This window comes from Antechinus flavipes, chromosome 3 (assembly GCF_016432865.1).
Source record: "Antechinus flavipes isolate AdamAnt ecotype Samford, QLD, Australia chromosome 3, AdamAnt_v2, whole genome shotgun sequence".
Classification (NCBI taxonomy): domain Eukaryota; kingdom Metazoa; phylum Chordata; class Mammalia; order Dasyuromorphia; family Dasyuridae; genus Antechinus; species Antechinus flavipes.
The window spans coordinates 559,780,013-559,795,172 of record NC_067400.1 but is presented as its reverse complement, the minus strand read 5'-3'; the positions used below and the strand labels follow the sequence as shown (position 1 = coordinate 559,795,172).

General features: G+C 41.3%; 1 protein-coding gene across 4 annotated transcripts in view; it reads right to left on the bottom strand.

Moving 5' to 3' along the window:
- The window catches only part of C3H1orf94 (chromosome 3 C1orf94 homolog), a 65,845-nt gene that overhangs the window by 25,407 nt on the left and 25,278 nt on the right, over nt 1-15,160 (bottom strand). For 3 of the 4 annotated variants that reach the window (XM_051987633.1, XM_051987631.1, XM_051987632.1), the window contains 3 exons: nt 13,098-13,822; nt 7,385-7,651; nt 4,402-4,577 (listed from right to left, as the gene is read on the bottom strand). In XM_051987633.1, the coding sequence (XP_051843593.1) occupies nt 4,402-4,577; nt 7,385-7,651; nt 13,098-13,822 (1,168 nt within the window). The remainder of the gene's footprint in view (nt 1-4,401; nt 4,578-7,384; nt 7,652-13,097; nt 13,823-15,160) is intronic. The other variant, XM_051987634.1, reaches the window with a different exon arrangement.

Sequence of the window (15,160 nt, the reverse complement as noted above, 5' to 3'; positions counted from 1 at the left end):
AAAAATCTCCTAATTCAGGGTCTTCTTTTTTGTTTCCTTCAAGAAATCAGCATAGTTTATTTTCATAGGAACTCTAGTTGGTAAGATAACTGACTTGAAACTCTTCAACATAACCTGGGAAGTTATTTTAAGCAGTGGTCACTTTAAGGTTCTGAGTGGTAAATATATTCAATAGCTTATGAGTAATATTTGAAAGTAGAGTTGCTCTGCCTACAGTTATCCAATCCTTGTTTCCAGAATATACTTTGTACTCTGTATCAGTAAACAAGCGAAAGAGCAGCAGACCTTTTAAAATGGCAGGTTGCTTTACTGGTGTAAAAATTCCACTTTTAAAAAAAAGAACCTAAGCACATGATTATGTGAATCCAAAAGATTTAAAAAACCCTAAGAAACACAAAACAAAATAAAATTATTGAATTACACTGGAACATTCCCTACATACTCACTATATGAAGTTGGTTTTAATTTTCAGAAGAGTAAGACAAAGCTGGATCCCTCCAAAGCCAATCTAAGTTGATATTCAAAACTTAAATGTCATATTTCTTTGACTAAAGGGCTTCATAAATTCACCAGTTTTTGCATAGTCTTAGTTTAATTTGACACCCTTTCATCTTTGCTTCTCTCCCTTTCTCAACCTCTTTTTCTTTCACCTTGGTACTTGGAATTTTCAGCATGGGACTGGATGATTGTCAGGTCCAGAAGAATTTGGAGCTCAGAGAGGCACTGTGAAGGTATTTATTTCTTTTAAAAGCACAGTGTTAATCAAAATTAAAGATGTCGGACATTCAGAGTAACATTCTGAGATAAGAAGTGAATAAATCTAAGTTGGAAACCATTCTCATTAAAGGTATATAGATGCTCCTTATTAATTTGACTAGTTTAGGCTAGCTCTGTTAGTTCCTTTGAAACAGACAATTAGGACACCTATCACGGACCTTTATTCTCACAAGAACCACAGAGATAACACATTGTTCCCAAGACAAAGACCCAAGGGAGACAAACTACTCAAATAATTGAACAATAGAGGAGAGAATTGTAGCACTAAGGAAGAGAAGCCCTTGCTTCACATAGACCTATGAACACTGTCGCAATGAAATTGTATTTGAACAACAACTTGACTTGGATAAAAATAGGTGGTTTAAAAAAATTGACTGATTAGGACTTATTTCAATTGCATGCCTCCTGTGGCTATTCTTTCCCCTCTTGTGCCCTCCTTTTTGATAGTTCCCATTCATATGTGTCCTTGAATTTACTTTTCTCCAATATCCAGAACATGCTACCATCAGGATATTGCTTTTTCTCTTGCTTCTAAGCTCCTTGGCATCAGGAACAGTTTTATTTGTCTTTGTACTTCTAACTCCTAGCAAATACCTGGCACAACTCAGGCACTTAATAAATGCTTGTTGACTCTTTGTCTCATCTGCTGCCTTTTCCTCTTCTTCCCAACAGTTAGAAGTTCCCCAAAATTCTGCTTTTGCCCTCTTCCCTCTCTTCACACTCACCCTGGACAATAATCTCATTCATTTAAATAATTTCCTCTATTACCTTTATGTAAATGACTATCTCCAGTTGATGTCTTCTGAGCTCTAAACCCGTATCTCCCACTGTCTATAAGACATCATTACATGGACATCCTATTGACCCTTCAAACTCAATTATGTCACAAAACAAACTTAAGATCTTGGTCTCAAATGAATGTATTATCTTTCTCCCAAAATCTGTTCTTCCTTCTGACTTCACCATTTCTGTCAGTTCCACATTTTTCCAGGGTTCAAACCTTTGAAATCATGGTTCTCATTATCTTAACCTGGGGTCATCCTAACCATCAACCTTCTCTACTCTTAGTCCCAGACTGCCAAGCACTGCTGAAGGAAGTCATAAAATTGCTGACTGTACCCATTATAAATTCATGCTATTGAATTTAAAATCAAGTTTCATTTCCACATGGTAACACTATTTTTGCTCTGATTCAAAAACCTCTGAGTTGGAAGAGTCCTTTGAGGTCACTTGGTCTAACCTCTACCTGGAACAGGAATCTCCTCAATAGTATTCCCCCAAAAGTGGTTATTCACTCGCTTCTTGAAAACTTCTAGAGCAAGGGAATTTCAGGACAGTTCACCTTACTTTTGAGTAATTCTAACTTTTAGCAAGATTTCCCTCCTATCAAATGAAAATTGCTTTCTCTCTCTGATTGATTCTCTTTCACACTCCCCAAAGGGACCAATTTAAAAAATCTAAAACTTCATCCCACTCATCCCACCTTATCTCCTCCTCTCCCTGCTCCCCCCGCCCCCCGACCCCAGCAGATGTTTGGGAAGACTGGAATCATCTGTTGTCCATACTGCCATCTTTCCATGTATGTAACTCAAAACCTCTCTTGGTCTTCACTCATGTTCCCTTCTTTACCCTTATCAATCTTATCTCGCTTGTTTGCATATATTTAATAAACTCCTTCCTGCCCCTGCCTCCAATTACTTTTTTAAGGTCAATGAGGGCAGGGACAATTTTAGTATTTTATTTCTTCGTCTCCTGTACTTGGCACAGTGCATTGTGCACAGTAACTGCTTAATAAATATCTTTCAAGCTGAATTGAATAGATTTGATTATTTCAAGCCTCTCTTTAAAGTCTTTCTACAGCTTCCCAAGTGAAAGAAAAACTAAATTCTTTGGCTGAATTTCAAGGCTCTCCCCTATTGACACTACCTACCTTTCCAATTTATTTCATCTTACATTCCCCACCCCTTCTGCCCCAATTTGGCTTCCCAAATTCCACAGAAGCCCTACACATTCTCTTCTTTGTGCTTTTGCTCATATCATGCCCTAGAGGTAGAATAACTTTCCTCCCCTTGAATTGCCTGTTAAATTCCTACCAATCATTTAAAATCAAGTTTAAATGTCATGTCTTCCAGGGACCCTTCCTTGATCCTCTCAGTCAATAACAATTTCCCCCCCTTCAGACTCAAGAAGCACTTTGTTTTTTATTATTTTATGCACTTAACTATAGTATTGTGAAGCCTATGGTATTGTGTGTTATGCTTTTTTTTTGTGTGTATGTGCCTTATCCCTTCCCAAACTGTAAGATCCAAGAAGGCAGGGCCTGATCTAAAATTTCTATTTTCTTCAGCTCCTTCTACCATGCTCCTTGGATAACATATATTGAACAAATGCTTGTTGAGCTGAATTGAATCAAAATGGCAATATCCACATCAAACATGGAAGAAGCAAAGGAAGTAATCCCTGCTACTTCTAGCTCCTTACAGCCAATACAGAAGACAGTTAGTGGGTGGCTTTTCTAGTATGAATTGAATGACTATATAGAAAATGAGTGAGCCCAACTAACCAAGATCTCTGAATACAGGTACAAAGGAGTTTCATTAGTTGCACTAGGAACAACTGAGAAAAAGCCAGGAGAGAGAACAGATGTTTCTAAAGATGGGTGAACCTTGTATTCAGAAACCCTGATCTTCCCAATTCAGAAATGATAAACTAGACAAAGTAAAGATATGCATTCACATTACAACAGCACTATTCAGTTTTTACAGAAAAATTCACTATAGAATTCCTTTAAAAAGTAGATTTCTTGAGTGAATTTTGAGTCATGTTGCAATTTGCACAGACTGAGTCCCATCCTTCCACAAATTGAGTACAGTGGCAATACAAGGGGCTTTGTTAAATATGCATTATCTGATTTGTTTCGGTTTCCAAGAAGCACATTTATCAGGAGAATTTTGCTTTCCCCTTGCAAGGAGTCTGTCATCCACACCCTTTTACACCTTTGGTTGATAGCTATTCCTTCTGTACCTCTTGAATGTCCTGTAAAATCCCTACAGAGGTTAAAAATCAAGTTTAAGGTCAGCCCTTGCAGGGACCCTTCTCTGATACTCCCAATCAATAACAACCTTGTTACCAACCAAGTATGGGTGTCTTTCCTCAAGTAGTTGGCATGACCTGGAAAACCAGGAGGATGTTGGAATGAGCTTTCAATGGATGTTTCAGCCAGGCCTCCTGGTACTCTGCCCTGAAACTAGAAAAGAGCCTGTTTGGAGGCACTAGACCTACTCAAGGGAGCCCTGCCGTGTCTAGACATCACAGTGTGAACTGGAAACCAGACAGCGAAACACTTTATTACATCTAGGTAGAAGGGCCAACCAGAGCATTCATCGGTAGCACAACGACCTACTTAGGGACCTGATTTGTTGAGCTCTTGGCCTCCTTGGCTCCCTGTGTGCCATGCAGGCAATAGCCTAGGTGCAGGAATATCAAGTTAGAGACCCAGGAGATCTATACCCTTTTCCCATAGGACCTTGGAGAGGCGTGGCCATCTAAGGCCACCTTGCCCATCTAGGGCCCAATCTATGCGTGACTCTGTGGCCCAGGGCCCAGGGGGCAAGTCACAGTTACCTGGTATTGTGGGAAGGTGGAGTGGTTTGTGAACACAGGAGGTGGAGGATAATTCAGGTTGAGCCAGAGAGGCTGGTTCAGTGCCGTCGAGGTCAAGGCTGTGGCGAAGCGTGGGGTGAACACATTTCCGGTGTACTTAAGATTGTTCTTGTCCGCAATCGTCATTGGTGCATTGACTGTAGGACAGAGGGCAAGGGCTTCGCTCAGAAAGGGGGCTAGGAATCCCACCACCCTCCAGCTCAACACTCAGCACAGAAGTTACAGCTCTCAGAGGAGCACTCCTCAGCAATCCAGGTGAATATACCAACAGCATCGGCGTGGGAGAATTCTGACCTGGCTTAGACAAGAGTTTGCCTCCGGCTGACAAAACCAAGCAAGAAACAAACCATCTCTTCCTTTTCTCAAAAACAAACAGCAGCAACAACAAAATCAGCTAAGCAAGTTCATCAAACTGCTTTAAATAATCAAGAAGCACTTGTTTTAATATTTTTATTGAATATAGTTGCCATTTTCATCTATCCATTAAAACATACCTCTAAGGACTTCTATTTGTTCCTGAGAATAAAGATGCATGAATTAGAGTTAACTTCAAGATTTGAATTTGAAACCCTGTCCTGCTACTTTGTAGCTGTATAGCCATGGGAAAGTAGACAACAAACTCAGTGCAAGGATAATGGCAACTGAAAAACTGTATCTTCTCAGGCTACCTTTAGAGAGACTCATGTTCAGGACAAAGATGGGTACTTGTTTTATTGTACTTTGCTTTTATAAAATCACATCGGCAGTGTGATGTTCAGTTCTGCTTGCCACATTTGAGGATGGACATTGATAAGCTATAGGGTATCCAAAGGAAGGAGAAAAAGATTCTGAAAGACCTAGACAGCTAGGTGATGCAGTAGACATCAATCAATAAACATTTGGCTAAAGGTTTGCTATGTGTCAGGCACTATGTTAGTTCAAATCCAGCTACAGATATTGAATGACCCTGCACAAGTCACTTAACCTAGCCTCAGTTTCCTAAACCATGAAATGAGGATAATGATACCTACCTCCTGTAATTGTTGATAAAATAATATTTATTAAGTGCAGGTTAGCACAATGCCCTTCACATACTAGACACTAAATATATAATATTTCCTTTCTTCCCTCAAAAGCATGTTTTAAGGAGATTGTTTGGAACTAGGACCTGGAAAAGAAAAGACTTCAAGTGGCCATAGTCTGCAAGTGTTTGAAGGGTTGTCCTGAGCTTGAGAAATTAGACTAATTCTACCTGCACTCAGAAGACAAGAGGAGCAGCATTGTTAGAAGGTGAAGAAAGACAGAAAAAGGTTTTATTGTAAGTCAGAACTTCTCATCAAGAGGCACTGGCCACAAAATGAATGGTTGCCTTGGCAGAGTGTGCCTTAGTAGAGGCTTCCAAACAAAGGCTGGTGAGCCATTTTCTGGGTATGTTGTAGAAGGAAGGTCCCTTTGTACACTGAGATTCTTTGATTCCATAAAGTTGCTTAGCCTCTCTGGGTCTCAGTTTTCTCATCTGTAACAAAGAGGTTGGACTAGATGATCCCTAAGGTTCTGCTCTAAATGTTTGTACTGTGATCCTATGAATGGTTTTAACTTCTATAGGAAGGTAGGAGATTTGTTCTTTTGGCAATTCCTCTCTTCATAGAATGTTAGAGCTGGAAGGGGTCAGAGAACTGTGTTGTTTGTGCTGAGAAGTATCTAAGCATTTTTTCCTAAAATATTCTAGAATATAGCCTAGACTTGCCCCAAATTAGCCTGATTCAGTGAAATTTTTACAGTATTATTTATCTGAACCTCAATATTAATTGGACTAATTGGAGGGTCGACTAGCTTCTTTGTTGAGAATAATAACTGGTTTGTTGAAAGGAGTGGCCACTTGTCAGAGAGATTTAAAATATTAGTAATACTGGAGCCAGATTCTGACTAACAGTGCTAAGATTAGAAAATTCCAAACCACAGATCCAACAGTTCAATAAATAAAATTTAGCAAGAGTATTGTATTCAAGGCTATGTGCTTGGCAGTGGAAATATAAAGAAAAAGGGCCTGACCTCAAGTAGTTTACAATCTAATGGGAGAAGAGGCATTTGCACATAGAAGAAAGCTATAAAAAGAATTATAAAGGTGTAGAGCACTATGTTATGGGAAATAATTGAGAAGAGGGAGGAGACTGGCTTTGTTCTGTTTTGTTTTACGAGTAAAAAAATCAAGAATGTCTTCCAAAAAGATGATGTGACTTGGCCCTAAAGGTAGACAGCAATTTCAACAACCAGTACATTTAAGGAGAGGTTGCGAATTCTAGACATGGTGAGACAATACAAACAATGGCACAGAAATAGGAAAGGATAAAATGAGAATAAAGACTAGAAAATTATTCTGTTTGGTGTGAGCCTGGAGTCAGAGGAGTAGGAGGAGATAAAGATGGAAAAGATGGTTGCAGAGAGGTTTGGAAGGGCCTTGAATGCCAGCATCCATTACTTTAAAGTAAAGGGAAACCTTCTGTTACTATCTTAAATATCTTTTCAGACAGAATCACAGCACCATACTGGTATGATTTTAGTTTATAGAACTTGAAAATGAAATCTCTTTGGAGAGAAAAAAATCTACACACTGAAATAAAACATCTACATCCTAAAAATTGAAATTACATAAAAATTATATAAAATCATTGCATAGATTTTTGTGATTTCTAAGTCAATGTTCTCTTCACTACATCAGGCTGCCTGATTTACAGAGTCAAAAAGTGGGTCTCACAGAGGTAAAGTGGCTTGCCCAGAGTCACATAATTATTCTATTTAAGAAGCCTAGATTGCAATGGTATTTCTGTCCCAAGACTCATACCTCTAGGAGTGTCTCTTGGGATTTCCTGCCTAGAAGCAGTTGCTTGAGTTCTTTCCCACAAGGATGCTCAATGAAGCCCTTCCCTCTAGTGTTCTCTTGACCCTCCCCTTCCTCACAGCTTACACTTCAGCTCTAGCCCATCCACTTCTGTTTTGCTTCGTAATCTCAGCTGTCCATCGGGATTCTTTGCTGCCCCGAGGAACTCATAAAGCAGGTTCTTTTCCGTGGGCCACGAAGGCTTTTTGGAGGGCAGGGACACAAACATGCTGCTGGCCTTGCCGCTGCCAGGGCCCTCCTCACTACACATGTCCTTCCGGCTCTGGGGCCACTGGCTGGGAACCAGGGCATCTCGGGGGGCCTTGACCAGTTCCTTAGAGCTTGGAGTCCTCTCTGTGGGGAAAGGGAAGTTGAGTCAGGACCAGCTGGAGCCTGGGAGAACTTCCTCCCTACTCTATGGGAGGATGACTTTTCAACAAGATCCACAACACCCCCCCCCCCTTCCCCCACACACATACATACTGACCTCTGATCCTCCAGCCTTATCATCTGCATATATATATAGCTTCCTCCATTAGAATATCAGCTCATTCAAAGCTGGGAGTGTTTTACTTTTCTATTTGTATCCTCAGGGCTTAACTCCATGCTTTGTATATATAGTAAGCACTTAATAAATACTTTTTCATTCAGTCATTTATTGGTTGAAGAGAACCAGTAGGGGACAAAAGATCTCTGAACACTGAGGCTGCTAGTGGACAGGCCATCCTAGTGACTAAGAGAAGCACAAAAGGCCTTCAAAGAATCCACTTTTCCACAAATGCTACCAGTGTCTGGGCCCTGGGACAAGTACCTATTTGTCATGACCTAGTTATTAATTCTACTCAACTATCTTTTCTTACTTCATCTATCCTAGGGGTTCTACAAGACCTTCTTTGACTTCTTTAAGCTCCTGATTTCTTCTGACTCAGCTTGATACTCAACTTTTCTCTATAGCCTTCCCTAACTCAGCTCATATTGATCTGTCCGTCCTCTAATACCACTAATTGACTGCACCAGTGACTGATTGTTAGATTGATTGGTAGATTATGTTCCTGGAGAGTAAATTGCCCCTTAACAGCCCTACCCCATCCTCTTCTCTCAGAATAGTTAACTGACTTGTTCATGGTCACACAATTGTTGGGACTGATGGAATCCCTTGGCTCCAATGAAGCACACTGGACAGTGAAGAGGGACAGGAGGAAATGGGTTAGTGCAAAGGATGAGACGTCTCAGCTCTGCCCCAACTCAGGACAAAACTGTTCCGATTACAACTTAGTTTTGAGGGGGGAAAGACATTTTTAGCTAAACATGTCCCTAGAGTCTCTTCCAAATGATTCTGCGTTTGCTGAGTTTTGCCCGGAGCCAATGAGCTGCAGTAACAATGCCCACTAATAATAGCAGCATCTCTTTTCCTACACACTGAGGGAGGTGGGAGAGGCTGACATGCAGAGGGAGGATGAGAAGGACAGCCTGACTTGGGCTGAGGCTACTCTAGAAAATGCCTTGTTGTGGATAGAGCACCCGCCCTGAAGTCAGGAGGACCTGAGTTCAAATCCGGACTCAGACACTTAACACTTCTTAGTTGTGTGATTCCCGGCAAGTCATTTAACCCCAATTGCCTCAGCAAAAAAAAAAAAAAAAAAAGAAAATGCCTTGCCCATCTCATCCCCAGCCAGGATCCCAAACTCCCCTCTTGGTACTCCATTCTCAGACAGAACAGGTCAATCCCAGAAGAACCTTCCTGACTAGAATGGAGTCATTCAATCATCCAGCTAACATTAATTAAGCAAAAGTACATTCTATCCCTCCTATGGAGAATTTATGAGAGGACATGGCTGAGAGAAACATAGGATAAACAGGCATGAATCTGTCTTTGGAGAAAATCCCACATCATTGGAATTAGGAATCCACTGGATAATTCAATTATTAGAAGATCATCATTTAAAAATTTCCATTTAAGTCATCTTTGTAGATGTCTTTTCTTCCTTTATTGATCTGTTAAGCTTCTTGAAGGCAGAAACTGGGTCTTATTCAATCTTTGTATCTCCCTGGTCCCTCCCATAGTGCCTTACGTGTAGTAAACCCATGATGAATGAATGAATAAATGAATGAATGAAGATTCCATTATGCACCAAACCCTTTGCTGGGCTTTAGGATAATTAGGACCCAGGTTTCTGATATGTCCCCACCCTAGTCTCTAAACTCTAGTTAATCCTGTGAACCTGAAATACAGACTACCTTTGGAAAATTTCTCCTTTTGATGTTAGAAAAGAATAGATCTGAACCCACAGAAGTACAGTACAGAGACATTCATTATCCTCAGAGATGACAAAGAAAAGTGAAGAATAATACTAATTGATATTTAAAGCTTTTTATGTTTTGCAAAGCACTTCACACACACTTCTTTATCTGATACAACATTCTTCTGAGTTAGATATCGCAGATATTATTACTAACCTAGTTTGCCTCCTCCTAAAAAGTTACTCATCCCTAGTCACACAATAACACAGCTATGATTTGATCCCAAATTTGTCCTAACTCCAAATCCAGTGCCTCTTCCCCTCTTCTATGTTAATCCATAATCTTAGGTCAAGCAAAAGGAATTTTTTTAAAATTTGAAATGCCACATATGAGACACAGCCTTGTGGTCCGGCTAGGGACCAGGGGACTTGGATTTAAGTCTTCCACTGATTTGCTCTGGAACCACAGTCAAATGCTTTCTTTCTGAGCCTGAATTCTTCATCTGCAAAATGAAAGAGTTGAACTAGGTGATCTCTTCTGTCTCTTCCAGTTCAAGTAACTTATATTTCTGTATCTAGTAATCTATTTTAATCTCTTAAAATATATATTCAAGAGATAGTATGGTGCAATATGCAAGGAAGCAGGAGTCTTGATGCTTGAGCTTACTCAAGTGTTTTTCCCTATTCTGAATCTCAGTTTTCCATCTAAAAGACATTGGAGGGGGAACTGGATGGGCAGTGTATAGAGTACTGACCCTGGAGTCAGAAGGATCTGAATTCAAACACTTTAGACTTCCCAATTGTGTGACCTTGGCAAGTCACTTAACTCTAATTACCTTGCCAAAAAAAAAAAAGATATTGGAGTAATTGGTCTCTAAAATTTGTTCCATTTCTAAATCCTAGGCAGAAGACTTTTTCTAATGATAGCTGATATAGCTTCAATATGAAGATGAAATTTGCTTTGGGACTGCAGCACGTGCGTGCACACGCACACACACACACACACACACACACACACACACTTTCTCTGTATCTCCTTTCTGTCTCTGTCTCTGTGTCTCTCTGTCTCTCTCCCCTCCCTTTTTCTCTCTTCCTCCCTCCCTCCTTTCTTTTTTTTCCCCTCCTTTCTTCCTTCCCTCCCTCATTTTCCCTTTTCTTCCTCCTTTCCTTCTCCTTCTCTTCTTCCTCTCTCACATCCCAACCCAGGGCCAAGCATAGAGCAGATGAATCTCTAGATGCCAGAGAAAGCAGAAAAATGGGGTAAGAGGTAGGGGATTTCCCTGGGACATTTAATGTAAAGGTAGTTGTCTAAGGCTGTCCTAATGTCACAATAATGAGGAGGAGATTTTAGGAGAGCCACTTGCTTTAAAAGAAAGCTATCAGGATGCTGATCAGTGGAAAATATGAGGGTGGGTCTTCTCCCTAGAAATGAGCAGCATATCTTCCTCCCCACTTGGATCTCAGAAGTACCATCTTCTGGTGTTGGTTTCCCTCAACTTCCAGAGTCACCTAATCCTAGCAAAGAGCCCCTCAGTTGAAATGTCAGTAAACCCTTCTGATTTGAACCAAAATCTTGGAAGACTAGGATTTACTTCTTTTTCACAAAGCAGACAACTCTCCTTCAAAATGTTTCCTCAAAATAGGACATTGAAAGACTTTAGGCCTTTCTATTGAATGGGCTAGACAATTTGCTTCTACTATCTTTATTTTCTCCGGTTCCTAGGGATGGCAGAAAAATAAAGGAAAAACTACCCAGAAATATGAAGCTTACAAAAGACTGCCATAACCAAGTGCTATATTGGATTAGATTTGGGTAAACATTTAACAAACATTCACTTAATTTTTTTCCATGTTCCAGGTAGTCTTGTAAGCCCTGGGGATGCAAAGAATATAAGGAATACGGTTTCTACCTTCAAGGGGTTTACATTCTATTTGGGAAAGTGATATGTACACACAAGTAAATCAATAATTAATTTTTGGAGGGGACACTAACAATTTGGGGAACCATGAAGGTTACTTACAGTAAAGGGGAACTTGAAATGAACCTTCAAATGATCTAGGACCCCAAGAATCAAAGTGAGGAGGAAGGACAAAGTGTGAAAACACACAAGAGCAGGAGGTGGAATGCCAGGTACAGGACATGTACCTGGTATGCTTGTTTGATGGGAGCATGGGGTGCTCTACCCTTAGGAGAGTCTTCTGAGCTCATACTGGTTTATTGGTCACAATCAGACATAATGTACCTTGACCCTAACATAATGATGTAATTTCGTTCCTCTCTGAGCACAAAGGATAACAACCAACCGACCAAGTGTATATACTACTACCTGGAAGGAAATGTTGGAGCCAGACTATGAAGAGCTTTAAATGACAAAGAAGAGTGTCTTTAACTGGAGGAAATAGGGAGCCACAGGAACTTCTAGAGCAGGAGAAAGACATGGATGGACCTGCATTTTACATGAATGTTTCTATTGTCAAAGGTCCCTGGCAGCAATACTGAGAACATTCTTGTATCTCAATAGACTGGATAGGATCCAAAGAAATCATCTCATCCATCTCCTGTCTTGAGACCAGACCATGTCGATCCCAACCCTAATGGAGAAGATCTGAAGACTCCAAAGGCAAAACTTAAATTTTTCCTTTCCATCAGCTTTTGGTTGATAATGACACTTTTCCCAAATCTTCCTATGGCAGATTCATTAGATCATAGGATCGCAGATTTAAAGTTGCATAGGACTCAGAGGCCATCTAATCCAACTCTCCCATTTTATAAATGAAGAATCTGAGATCGAAAGAGTCTGTCACTTGTGCTAGAGACATTCAGGTGACAATGTGTGTGTGAAGTTGGACTGGGAGTAAGGAACACCTGAAGTCTAATCCTGCCCCAGAATGATCGCTTAATTGCGTGACACTAAGTCTCCCATTGTTTCTCACTCTCAGTTTCTTCATCTATAAAATGAAAAGTTGGTGTGAGAATAAAATGAGTTAATTCAAAAAAGTACTCCGTGGATCTTAAATTGACACATAAATTATTACCTACATAATGATTATTAGTATTGTGCAAGATTACACAGGTAAATGTCAGAGCTGGATTTGAACTCTCAGAACCCTGACTTCAAATCCAGTATTCTCCCACTCTGTGCTATATTTTGCTTCTGTATCTTCAATGTTTAGCTTAGTGCCCAACTCATAAATAAGTACTTAATAAATGCTTGTTGCTGACTAATATGGAAATGTGTTTAAAATGATTGTATATGTATAACCTCTATCAGATTGCTTGCTGTCTTAGAGAAAGGGAGGAAAAAGATGAAGAAAAATTTGGAACTCAAAATCTTGCAAAAATGAATGTTCAAAGCTATCTTTACATGTAATTTGAAAAAATAGAATGTTATTAAATGAAAAAAAATTACTTGTTGACTAGACAATTTTTTGAGATACCTGTGGATCTACTAGAACCAAAAAGTTAGTCACTCACTGCCTCAGTCCACCATCCTCCCCTAGGATACCCTTCCAAACCCTTCCCCACCCAAGCATCTTTCTACTCATCTATCATCTCTCACCCATTGCAAGGAGCCCCTCCACTGAGGGGTCGGCCTCCGGTTTGGAGCAGATCTTGGCAAACACTGGGAGCTGTCTCTTCTGCCCAGGGAGCTCGGAGGCCTTCTCTGGCAGTGCTGGCAGTGGTGGCGGTGGCAGAGGAAGCAGGGGTGCAGGCCCTGATGGCTCTTTGGGGCCCGGGCCACTGAACATGCTATTCTGAAGGAAGTCCTTGATCACCCTAGTCTCCTCCAGCACCATTTTGTTGTCGGGGGCCTTGGATGACTCAATGTGCTTCAGGGGGAACTGGGCCAGGAGCTTGCTGATTTCTGAATTGGAGGCTGCAAGACTGGCAATGCCCTCCTCCCCACCCTTGGTGCCTTTGCCCTTGGCGGAGCGCAGGATCCCTGTGACTGTGGACTTGACTGAGTCACAGTCAGAGCGGCCAGGCAGCTCCTTGTCCCCCGGCCCACTGAGCATGGGCTGGATGGCCTGCCCCACAGCCTTTTTTTGGCCCAGCAATTGGTCCCCCCCAAAGGCGAGGGCTGAGGGGAGGCTGCCAGCCTGGGCCAGGGCATGCGGAGGGAAAGGCGGAGTGGCCGGCCTGCTCAGCTCAGGGGTGTCACCTGCTGTGTCCAGCTCCCCAGGGCTGTCTCTGGCCAGGCTCAAGTTTTCTTTCGTGAGGTTCAAGTACTCCTGCTCCACCAGGAGGGAGATCTCATCCTTGCTGCAACTCTGCTCCAAAGCTCTGTGTGGGGATAGAGAAAGATGAGTTTATGGGCCATTCGTCCAGAGGCAGCTATGGAGAGATTCCAATGCTGGCTGGGAAATGAGCGATTTGGAAGCAAACACAAACAACCAAACAAACCATCCAAAATCCATTTTGTCCTTGAGAGGAGAGTGTTAAGAGAATTCCCATCCCACATAAGCTTACCTGTGAGACTCTGAATACACCTGAGCCTGAGCTGGATGGGGAGCAGGAAGCTGGGACCCCAGTCCTGCCTCTGCCCCTAATTTCTTATCACCTTAGAGAAGTCACTTCCCTTCATCTAAGCTTTTGTTTCCCACTATAAAATGGAGCTATTATATCCCACCCACTTCCCCGTGAGAATTACATAAGAGAATAATAATAATAATAACATATTTTTTCAGAATAAAAAGTGATTTCCTGGTGATTAGAATTCTGTGAAATGGGTAGTGGGTTTTACTAAATGAATTTTGAGGAGGAAACTGAGGGTCCAAGAAGACAAAACACTTACTGAGGTCAGACAGCTTTATCACTTACTACTATGTTATAATGGGTAGGTCATTTGACTTCTCAGGGTTTCTTCATATCTAGAATGAGAATTGAACTTCCTTCCCTCTGAGATCTCTTTCCATTCCAAATCTATAACTCACTCAGCTTAGCTAAGATGGACATGAGGGTACAACCCTCCAAAGTACTCCACTCAAGCATGCATGTACACACATAGACATTCATCCCATTATTTGATGGGCGTTCAACCCACAAGGTACATTGCTGATCATCTAGTTGCTTTACAATGGATTCTTTGCATTGGAAAAAGATTTAAAGAAAGGAAGAGTATGTCGAAAAGATCTGGATTCACCTCCTGTGCTGACGCATACTGGCTGAGAGAGACTGGGCAACTCACTTTACCTCTCATGCTACCGGCATAAACTAGGTTGCCAAGAGATTGTTCTCTGCTTTGTAGGAGGAGCTGGCTACCAGGGGCTCACTGTGCCAGTAAAATCGACAAATCACTCTTCCATCAGAAAGGATGGTGCTTCGCTTAAGGTTTCCAGCTCCCAGTGTTTCGGGGTTGGGTTTGAATAGGTACAAAGAAGGTCTCTAGTAGCTGCTTTCATAGGAAGTCTGGGATCAGCAGATTCTTCCTTCTACTATTGGTCAAGCTAGTCTCTCTTCCTTCTCAAAGAGATAGTGAGAGGCAGGTTCTGAACTCAAGTGCTGAACATCATCCCTTTCAGTGGTAGCAATGAATTCACTATCCTGTCTCTGGGGGATGTCACTGTCCAGTCTGTAATATTAGAGCAGAATCCTACTGTGAAGTAGGTTCTTAGGGATAAT